This window comes from Trachemys scripta, chromosome 2 (genome assembly GCF_013100865.1).
Source record: "Trachemys scripta elegans isolate TJP31775 chromosome 2, CAS_Tse_1.0, whole genome shotgun sequence".
In the NCBI taxonomy this organism is placed as follows: domain Eukaryota; kingdom Metazoa; phylum Chordata; order Testudines; family Emydidae; genus Trachemys; species Trachemys scripta.
This window is the reverse complement of record NC_048299.1, coordinates 199285858-199297426: the sequence shown is the minus strand read 5'-3', so window position 1 is coordinate 199297426 and position 11569 is coordinate 199285858. Positions and strand designations below refer to the sequence as shown.

The following is an 11569-nucleotide window of genomic DNA, read 5'->3' as shown; positions in this document are numbered from 1 at the left end:
TGTTTTTAATGATTATGAGATTATTGTATTTATACTTTCTGTATCTAGAATGGTGATGCCTGCTATGTTTCTTTTTTACCTATACATCAGGATCCCTTATCTTAATGATGCAGAACAGCCCGTTCAGACAGTGCTGTATTGTCAGAAATTATTATTCCAGCTGTAATGAGTGAGATTTCTCTCTGTATTGGTCTGTGTTAGTAATGGTGCAGGTCTTGTGACAGTTTGTTTGTAGGGACTGTCGTACAGCTCAGAGCTGGACAAGTGAGAAGAGACTGAGACAAAAGGCATCTGGTAGAAACAGGAAAGTGTTCTTTATTTCACGTGGCACAGCATTAGGCAGACAACCCAAGAAACAGTCACTAACAAAAATCAAAACTATTATTCCCAGGACCATTCCGAGGAATTACCCCAAACAAAGGTCTGCTGCTAACAATGACTGAGATGTCATCGCCGATCCACTCTAATCTTCTCTTACTCTGTAACATGCTTAGGCCATACCCTAGCTTTTGAAGGAGACTAACCTCAAAGATACAGTATCTTCAGACAGCATACATACTGTACATAATCACTAGAGTACATTTCCCTCAAGCCATGCTAAAATATAATGCTAAGGGTAACTCTGGACAGAAGGCAGTATAGTAGCCACTCACATCTCTGAGGTAACATAATGCTGTTTCTTAGCTGACAAGGTAAGGGCCACCTGAGGGAAGATCAATATGGCTTCAGAGTCTATTTTTAAACTCTTAATGCAGAAGCAAGAGCCTGGAATGTAGTCTGCTGAGAAACAGGGTAGATACCTCTTCTCTCTGTAGCTGAAGTGGGGCGGGCGGGGGAGAGGGGAGGAAAGAAATCCAATTCTAGGAAGGAACAGAATTTATAGACACATTCTGTTATATTAGGAAGAGGGTCAGGAAGAGAACTCCAAAAATACGAACATAAGAACACAATCTTTGCATTATTCATTAGGTAATAGGTGAGAGATGACTGATGTGCTAGAAGGGGAGATACATAAAGGGAGGTCTTAAACAACAAAGACATGAAGAATGGCTGATTTAAAACATCATTTTAGAGAGACAGTAGAGCAGTCAAAGCCTCAGGCGATTTCTTTTTAATTATTAACTACAAATTATTCTCTTGATATATTCTCTTTTCTTTCTTTCTAAATTAAGAAAATAAATACTTGTAACAAATCTGTGGGCCAAATCCTGCCCTCCACTGAAGTCAATGAGAGGGAGCCCCATGTACACAAGTTCACTTGTATTTATTTCTTGCATTCTACCAGGGTTTATGGATTGAAGGGTGAGTTAAGCCTCTACAAATCCATCTTAAATCCTCAAGGGAATGCCATCCAAGTGTGGTCAAGGAGCAAGCAACAGCAAACAGAAAAGTAAGGATTCTCTTAAATAGATAATTCATCCATGATTCAGAGCAAAAACAGAAACGGAAACAGATCTTGAGCCAGTGCTACATTTTCATTATAATTTTGTTAGCCAAACACAAATAATTTCCATTTAACGTAATTGAAACACAGTACACCGCTATAGAAAAAAGAAGCAATGTTCTTTTTCCTTTGCGAACATCATTTTACTCAAAGGAGTACATTTTCATCTTATTATCCCGTAGGCTCCCCTGCAAACTCCAGTTGTCTGCACGACGTACTGTGGTCCATTGTAAGACAGGACACATCTACTATGCAGATGAATAAAGCCTTTGATATCATACAGATATTACTTGGGTTTTGAATATAAAAAACACTGGATTCTTTTAGACACAGAACAATACAATTTTGGATGCATTTACCACTTTTATTTCACTATGCAGAAACATACATTCACCATGTATTGTGACGCAGCTGAGAGTGTAATGGAGACTATATCCCTTCAGTGGATATTATAACGGAATACTAATGAATTTTCAGTGGATGTTCTGTACAGTTTAAGGCTTGGCTCTGAACTAGATAGTAAATGCTGCTAACCAGATTCTGAAATGAAACATTTTTTTCTCTGAGAACAAAAGGGAAGTCAATAAAAAAACCATCAAGGTTATTTCAGAATAATAATTTTGTAACACTATAAACTAAGGAAAATACAGATTTTCTCCAAAATAACTACATATAATTAACAGGGTTAGAACTTCTGAAGGGTGACTGGAAACTTTCTGACTTTAACGCTGAACAATGCTGACAAAAAATCTTGAAATCAAGTAAATGTGCTGAAATCTTTACTACCTCACAAGGTATTAAATCAGGTATGCAAAGCACATTTTGTAAGAATTTAAATATTTTGATAAGATTAGAGATTCAACATTTTTTATCAGGCAACAGTAATAAAACCAGATAAAACAAATACAAGATTCAAATTGTTTCCTGAATAAACTGTGTTATTGGCACATCTAATGTGTGATAAAACATTATACACAGTACCTACACAGCTTCTAGCAGTTTAGGGTAATCTTCATTTACAGTATCCATAAACAAAAGGTTTGCCACCTAACAAATTGTAATATGTTTAGATTTAATAAAACGTGAAAGGCATGAACTGTTTATGTGTTACATTAGATCACTGTTTATATTGTTTATGAACGTGCAGGTATAGCGGAAAACTTAGATATAATGAAAATTTAAAATGCTGCTTTTCTGTAAATTTATCGTTGCTTCATGCAATATTGTTTTACTGATGCTGATTCAGATTGCTTTATACGGGAAAATATCTCTGCCAGTGTCTTTATTAGTGTTTAAGATCAATTCTTCGGTACTGAAATTTTCCATGGACAGATACAAGTCAGTCAGGTTAGAACTGAGACTCCATATAGGCTCTGGTATTCCTAAGGGTGTGCATGACTGGATTCGTATGCAAGCTAAATTATTCCTGCAGGAAAGAGAACCGAGTTAATTATTTGAAACAACTGAGTTTCCCTCTCTCTCAAATCATAGGTGAAAAGGGGCTCATGTTGAATACTTCAGGTGACAACAATATTATAACCACGATTCCAGTATAAGTAACTGCCAACCTTGGGCCTCATCCAAGGTGCATTGGAAAGACCCCCATTGATTTCAGTGGGCTTTGGATCAGGCCACTTCACTGTTTTCTCTGAACTGATTAGCAGAAGACCATAATTGTTATTGGTGCTCATTCCTTAAGGACTGTCTCCATCTTCCAAAATAAGTAGTAGTGGTCTTACTCACATTTGCTTTAGGCATTTATATTTCCTCATCCAAAGCAGGAAAGCAGTAAACTTTCAAGAGATGCTGCACATCATACTAATGTTACTTATACCAAATGCTAGGGAATACATAGTGCTTCAAGAATATGATGCTGCTATCATTTCAGACAAATTAGACAAGCAGCCTCTTTTTGTGTGTGTGCATACAGCATTCAAAGCAGCCTATGGATGATGCTGTCATTAAGAGCTCTTGCATAGCAGGTTAGTATGCATGATATGTTTCTGCACATACAGTAAATACAATATTATCAAGATGACTGTTTAGCCAAACTTAGTTGGAGAGCATGCCTTTACTGAAGACAGCTTGACACAAGAAAAGCTGCATTATTATCTCATCCTGAGAAACAATGCCACTTTCAAACACAAAATGTCCTTACAAAATACAAGGAAGTCAAGACAGCCAAATATTGACACAACAATTAATTTGGGGTTAAAAAAAAAAATTGGACCACACAGCTTTACAAGTTTGAACTAAAACCCTAAATTGTGCCATATTTGTGCCTAAAATAGGGTAAGTAGCTATAATTATTTCCCTCAGCATTTTAAAAGAAATTAAAATTGTACCTTTAAGAACAAAATGCCTTTGTTCTTAAGACACATATATAAACAGACAACAGATTTTTGATCGCAGAGTTAGAAATTTTAGGAATACATCAAAGCATGGATGAGTAACATCCAGAGAGCCAACAAAAGCCAATTTCCATTTCTCTAACTGGCACTATTAAACAAAGAAAAATACATTGAACTAAATGTGTATAATTTACATCTGAGGTAAATTCCAGAATTAATACTTGGCTCACACGGTTTTTGCAAATGCCAGTGAGAGAAATAAGGAGTTAGAGGTGAATTATGGAAGGAGAATGCCTTTGCTGCATGCCAGCCCAGTGAGTGCCTAGGAAAATCATCTATTCCTCTTACCTGTGGGTCAATCCTCCCCATCTTCTGGTGTGATTTCTGTTTCTTTATGTACCACTACTTTGGTCACTGACATGTCAGGGTGCTGCTCTTTGGCCTCTTTAATTGCCTGAGCCAGCGCCTAGCCCAAGGAAACCACAGAAGGGCAAAAACAAAAAGGAGGTGGAACATGCATGATCAGTAGCAAGGTGGAGAGATTCATGAGAAATTACACAATTTACAAATGAGGAAAAATGATTAAAATATACTATCATTGATTTAAATACTAATCCAGTTTAAAGCATGCCAGTACAAACAGTGTTTTAAAGCTTAAGGTTAAATATTCCCTCTTTGGTAGTTTTCAGTTCAAGGCAGCTTTTCGTAGCTTATATACTCTACCTGATCATGGTCAATATCGGCATCTCCTGTGATGACTATTCGTTTTTCAATTCTTGTCTCTGAAATGCCTCCTTTCACAGTCTAAAAGTGAGAGGAACAAATACAAATAAACATACTCGTTTAAAAGTGGTGCTGCTTGTTCAAAGAAACACTTCCAACATATGAAGAAAAGCATGAATACACAGCATATCTATACGCACAACAGGGGAAACACAAAGCCTCTGCTCCCACTTAAGTTCTATTGTGAGGGCTCTTAAATGGGGTGTGTGGCCTTGTGTGACTCCTTTGCCTAGAGATGAATTTCACCCAGATAGGCTTAAATCCCGGCCCCAGTAGGTATGTCTGCACAGCAACTTGACACACATAGCTGGCCTGTGCCACCTGGCGTGGGCTTGCAGGGCTTGGGCTGTGGGGCTGTTTTATTGCTGTGTAGACTTCTGGGTTTGGGTTGGAGCCTGAGGTCTGGGACCTCCCACCCCATAGGGTCCTAGAGCCCAGACCCCATCCTGAACCCAGAAGCCTGCAGAGCAATCAAACTGCCCCGCAGCCTGAGTCGGCTGGCATGGGCCAGCCGTAGGTTTTTCTTTGCTGTGTAGACATACTCGGTGAGGTTAATGGGAGTTATGCTTAGGGAGAAAAGATGGTCCAGAGATTGGGGTGCTAGCCTGGGACTTGGAAGACCGAGATTCAATATCCTGCTCTGCCACAGACTTACTGGGTGACCTTGGGCAAGCCACCTAATCTCTTTGTGCCTCGTACAGGGATGTTGTGAGGTGCTCAGACACTACTGCCGTGGGGACTACATAAGCATATACGCTAGATAGGATTTCACACAGAAAATATTAGCATGCATCCATATTCTGAAATATTGATTTATACAGTCATGTCAAAGTTCTGAAATACATCTATTCAAGGACCGAACCACTCATTTTCTTACTTTTGTGATATGTGTAGTAGTTGTAGTACTGGTAGTTTCAGATGTGATGGTTTGTGCACTCATCAACACACCTGGCTCTGAGTCAGCACCAGAATCTGCCTAAATAGCCAAAAGAAAAAAAAAATGCCACAAATTGTTCGTGAAAAATGGAGATATTGGCTGAGCTTTCCTGTCTCTAGACTTCTGCATAAAGAATGTGGCTGATGATATAAACTAATTGCTGCTGGGATGTTCCTTTATAGCTGACAGGCTATTCCATTTGACTGAAACAACAGCATTTCTATTATGCCTGGTGGTGTTCAAAGTGCTTTGCAAATAGCACCTATTGTGGCCACTTCTAGAGTGGAATGCAGCAGCTGCTTAACAATATACATCAACAGTTGGAACATGAAGTAAAGAATTCTACGTGCAACTGGAACTGCCTGGAGAATTCAGAGGTAAAATGTAATTGCTTGAGTTGGTATTTAATCTGAACACCAAAATTAATATCTTATTGTATTGAGAATCTCTTAATATTCTTTTTGTAATACTCTTACAAAAAGAATCATGTGGTTCTTTAATGGCCAGGAGACCTGTCAGACCTGTCTCATAGGACTTAGATATCGTTTCATTACTTACATTTCTACTTCAGAATTTTGCATCACCTCATAAGTTTACAACAGTACTTTTGTTTGTATTACAATGTGTCTCATACAGTTTTTTAAGGATATATGTTTAAACATATACATCAAAGTCCTGTAGTCTAAGCAGTGTTCACAAAAGACTGTATACTGGTACAAATAAGAGTACCTTCAGATAAACCTACATATTTATATAGTTCTTCTGTTTAGTATAGACTTACTATGGGTGATATTACTATTTAATACTGTAACATATTTAAAGCAGCTGACACTCAGGTACTTTTTTAGCCCTTGGTAAATTAGGTCTTGGATCTTGCAGAGTTTCTTACCTGTGATGATTCATATGTAATGGTTTTTGTTTCTGTATGAACTATGGGAACTTCCTTGGTAGACATTTCAAGCTTCTCCCCAGCTGGAGAAACACTGCCAAAGCTGATGGTTTCAGTCTTCACAACTGGTGACTGCTTCAATGGAAAAGTAATTGGAGCATTTATTAAAGCTTTTGGATTTCTCAGAGATATTTTTTTTGTTGGGGAGTGGAAAAAAATAAAATAAATGTGCTCTGCATTACAGGAAGGAAAAAAATGTCAGCATAATGGTCCATACATGTATATATGTTAACAATACTCCAAGGCAGTTTTTATATCTAATGCTAAGCTGTAATTCATGAAAGTCGACTTTAGAAAAGATGTCAATATTAAAAATTTGCTTATTTTAAAATACAGTAGAACAGATTGACATTACAAGTTTATTTTCTTGTAATTACCTCTCAGAAAGAGAAGCAAAACAATATGAAGGTTTTTAACACCTTAGTACAAATAGGTTTAGAAATCCTGCTAATGAGGCTAAAATGAGAAAACTTAGTAGTTTAAAATAAGGTAAATTATTACAATTGAGAGAAACATAGAAGAATGTATTATTTTCTGTTCCTTTTGGACAAGTGAACTCTATAAATCTTAATGAACTTTCCACAGGCAGTGGACACTGAATCCTTATGATCAGTTACATAAAAGGCAACAGTCTTCAGCGCTGCACACTCCTTTAGGTAAAATATACATTGCATGTTGTCCAGGACCGGCCTTACTGGTGGGCGACCTGGGCGACTGCCCAGGGTTCTGTGGTCCAGGGGGATGCCATGCTCAAAAGGAAAGGAGTGGGGCAGGCCTGGGGTGTGAGGCTGTGGAAGGGAGCTCAGGGCAATGGGGAAGAAAATAGCAGGGCCTGGGGGTGATGGAGGGTTGGGGAGCCCAGGGAGGCAGCAGGGACCAGTGGCGCCAAAATACAAGTTCACCCAGGGCGCCATTTTCCCTAAGGCCGGCCCTGATGTTGTCGATAATGGAAACCAGCAACAAGCCTCAGAACTGCCATGCAAGAAAGAAATAAGAGGAGAAACAAACTGCCCACTATAAAGATGAGATAATGTAATCTACTACCTGCGTATATTTTATTTAACTCTTCATCAGTGCAGTTAATTTAGTCCAATATTGTATACATTATACCAGTGATAATCAAACCTCAGCGGGTCAGGAACCAAATTAGCAATTATTTTTTATATATATACATATATACATATACATATACACATATACATATACACACACACATGCATGTGAGTATGTGTGTGTGTCTATATTATATATCTAGATAGATTTTTTTTCCCCCTCACAGCAAGATGACTGACCAAGTATTCTACAATTGGTTAATAATATAGCAAAAATATCCTGACTGATTAATAATTAAATCACACGGTGTTTTAATATCGTGTGCTGCAAAGAGCTGCAGGAGACTCATTAAAGAGCCACATGCGGCTCCCGAGCCTCAGTCTGAGTATCACTGCCTTATACTTCAATGCAGAAATAACTGATTATTAATAACTAGTTACCTCAAAATGAGGTTTTCTTTCCAAAGTATCAGAAACGTGGACTGTTGCACTCTGCTCCTCCTCTTGCTGATGAGAAGCAGCAGCAATTTCTTCCCGTTTGGTTACAGCTTTATCAGCCTCCTCCCTTTTTTCCTCTGTAGCCCCCTCAGTCACAGCTGACCCCTCCTTTCCTTTCATACTAGAAGCAACAGCAGATCCTGCCTGCACCATAGCATCCAGCTGATCTCCAGCCAATTTAACAGCATCCCCACTTGCATGCACATTCGTCACATATCTCTCCTCGACCAATACAGTCTCCTGCACAACCTTCTTCACTGCATCCTGATATGGCCGAATCTCTTCCTTCATTTCGCTGACACTTATCTCCTGGCCGGTCTTTGTTTCCGTTCTCTGTAGGGAAATGGATCTAAATGTCAGAAGTGAAAAATAAAACTTAACCCAGCTCCTAATGCCAATGTACTGTAAATATAAGTAACAAATGATATTAAAGTTTGGCATTTTGTTTCTTCTGAGTTGCTTAAGTTTTCACTTTAAGGTAATTATTACAGCAAAAGCACACCATGAATCAGCATTTAAAAAGGGGAGAAGAAATCTCATACTATCCTTTTTGTTTGTATCAATGCCCTAGCATTCTAAACGCAAATAAAATATCCTGTAAAATGACAAAAGAAAAAAAAAAAAAAAAAGGAATAGAACTTGATTTTCTTGTGAGGTTTCTAGTTGTGATCTAGCTTAGGAAGTAAAAGGCACACCAAGCATTTGCATTAATATTAACCATGCAGATTCTGAAATATCTATGAGTCAAACACACTTATGTGCAAATATAGGGAACAAAAGAAAAACAAAAATCAGTAGTGTGCAGTTATAAAATTCATAGATGGAATCAAACGGCCACCTGAGCCCTGCTATGTGAAGTAGAAGTAACCTCTCCTATGAACTCAGTTGGTTTTCTCGCAGACTCTAATAAACTGAAGATATCTGAACCATCCAAGGTTTTTTCACTGGAGGACTGTTTAGTCTAAGTGGACAAAGAAATGCAGAGTCATACACAAAAGAGAGACAGACAGACACACACAGATATGTTAATTGACAAAACTCTAGGCTGAGACAGAGGAAAGGAGGATAAGGTTGCAAGGACACAGACAGGTTGAAAACAGGAAAAGAATGGGAAAATAAATGAGCACAAATCTGTAATGACTATAAGCAGTAATTTAAAAGCATACTTGTTAGCACTGGGATTTTGCTGGTTCAAGCAAACCTTTCTTTTCCACCCCCATTACAAGCCACAGCAGCAATACTACATTTCAGCAACATGAATCTCTAAATAAACTTGAAAAGTTTAAAGCATTATAATGCCTGCTTTGGACTGTGGTACTGACTTAAACCATGAGAAAAAAAAATAAGCTGGGTTGGCTATTGTCAACATAAAGCCAAGCAGCAAGAGAACCGAAAGGTAGGGTAGTGTGAGGGTATTGCCTAAAAAAGTCATGCTTTAATCTTTAAATTGTGGCATAAAGTCAAAGCCACTTGTTACCACTACTCTTGATGCAGACGACTCAGAAACATAGTGAGCAGTAGCAATGGTAAATGGCTGTTCTCTGGAATATCTCCACTCAGATAGGCTCTTATCTTTCCGACCAAATGCCCCTGCTTTCAGAGCTTCACTGTCAAGGTGTTTTTCAGCTCTGCCAAACTGCAAACTTCCCAGTGTACCATGAAAATCCTGGTCCATCTTTTGTGCTTTCTTCAAACTTTCCTCTTCAGGACTATGCAACTGAGACTCTGCTTCCTTTATAGGTGTCAAAGATTCGGACAGCTTTCTTTTTGTACTCTGTACATCGGATCCCCTCCTGGCTTTTTCGTCTGTGATGGGCTCTAGAATTTCATATTCAGCCACTACTGGAATGATTTTCACAGATTCTGGCATTCCCCTCTCCATTTTTTGAAATGCTTCTAGTGATGACTGCACTGTTTTCTCTCCCTCTTTAGCTTTACTTGTCATGGTTACAATTTTCCCGGATACAGCGTCATAGGACTTTCCTAAGGTGTACATTTTCTGTTTATTCTCCTCTTTTGATTGTATTTCATATTCCAAGTCCTCAAAGCTTTGCATTTCAATGGTACTGGATTTTAATATCTCAGGTGGAATGTCACCAGTTTTACTGCGCACAGTCATTACTTTGTATGTCACAATTTTTTTCGATTCACCATCAACTACCTCAGTAGGTATTTTGTCTACAATAACCCAATCCTCAGAGCCCTATATTTGAAATATAAAAGCTACATTAGATTATCCAATTGTTTATTTTTGTTTTAGGAACACTAAAATATTAAAAACTTAAGAAATCTGAGGTAGCTATTTTGAGAACATGTAATAGCTGTACCGGGTACAGCAGCAATTAAACTTATAAACAGCATCACTGTTTGCAACATCAAATCTGCGAAGAGTTTCTTTTGTGACCCCTGTTTGAGGCCATTTATAATGTGGCACAGTCTGACTCTGATAACTTGCAGCTGAGTAGCATTTTAAAAAAATTAAAAACACATCTGACTGGCTGTTTTTGAGTAATCCTGGCTGGCTGTAAGCTCATGCACCATAACAATACCCTATTTCTTTAAAATGAAGGTCAAGTTATAAAAATAAGGTAACTAGCCCATTCAGTCACCCCCCACCCACTCCCATGCAAATATTATTTTGTGAAAGTATTTTGAGGTCTCAGGACAGCACATGTTTGTATATGCCAGAGTCTTAACTGAGTTTCCTTGCTTTTATGGGACTAAATCAGACTCCCCTAGAATTATTTAAATTTAGCTATACAAGTATATTAAATATCCTGAGTATTGTGGATTTTGTTTGAACATAATATACAAATGTAATGTGCCTATATACAAATACAAGTATGCTATGTGATTTAGTTTCAATTAGGGTGACCAGACAGCAAGTGTGAAAAATTGGAACGGGGTGTATGTGTGTAATAGGAGCCTATATAAGCAAAAGACCCAAAATGCGGGACTGTCCCTATAAAATTGGGACATCTGGTCACCCTAGTTTCAAAGTACACAGTGTCCAATTATTTATCCCTACAATAGTTTAATTTATTCAACTAAACCAATGCACTGATTTAAATAAAAATTAATTAAAAATAACCTCTAAGGATGATGGAACACTTTTCTGGAAAATGATTTGATGAGAAGTAACAACAGTGCCAGCAGATTCTCCTTCCTGCAGCTTCTTCTCTATCTCCCTTGGCTAATGGAAAAACCAGTAAGAATTCAAACTTAATCATCAAGATCATCTGAATTCACTTGACACCATAAAGGAAATTCATTCTAATAACAACATTGCCTCATTCACTGTAACATTTTCAGTGAGACTTCTGTACTCTGCAAATGCATGCACAGTTAGAGAACTCTCCCCTCGCCCAAATCCACTCACCCAAGGCTGTTAACCACCGTGAAACAAATCTCTAGTAGGTAGACAAAAACTTTGTAGGATACTTGTTCTCCTTCCCCAGCATTCTGCCCACAATAACATACCTACTTGTGGAGCTTTTTTTAACATAATGTTGTGGTTTTGAAAAGGAAAATGATAGCAAAAGAGTAACTCCGTGC

The 11569-nt window shown here is 38.1% G+C and overlaps 1 protein-coding gene across 31 annotated transcripts in view; it reads right to left on the bottom strand.

Moving 5' to 3' along the window:
• Nucleotides 1-295: 295 nt before the first annotated feature.
• Nucleotides 296-11569, bottom strand: part of EPB41L3 (erythrocyte membrane protein band 4.1 like 3) — a 192879-nt gene continuing 181605 nt past the window's right edge. For 20 of the 31 annotated variants that reach the window (XM_034762672.1, XM_034762662.1, XM_034762663.1 and 17 more), the window contains 9 exons: nt 11106-11207; nt 9492-10217; nt 8853-8975; nt 7958-8347; nt 6405-6539; nt 5456-5554; nt 4519-4599; nt 4144-4261; nt 296-2870 (listed from right to left, as the gene is read on the bottom strand). In XM_034762672.1, coding sequence (XP_034618563.1) covers nt 4151-4261; nt 4519-4599; nt 5456-5554; nt 6405-6539; nt 7958-8347; nt 8853-8975; nt 9492-10217; nt 11106-11207 — 1767 coding nt within the window. In that variant the 3' untranslated portion in view covers nt 296-2870; nt 4144-4150. The remainder of the gene's footprint in view (nt 2871-4143; nt 4262-4518; nt 4600-5455; nt 5555-6404; nt 6540-7957; nt 8348-8852; nt 8976-9491; nt 10218-11105; nt 11208-11569) is intronic. The other 11 variants (XM_034762664.1, XM_034762687.1, XM_034762688.1 and 8 more) reach the window with 6 other exon arrangements.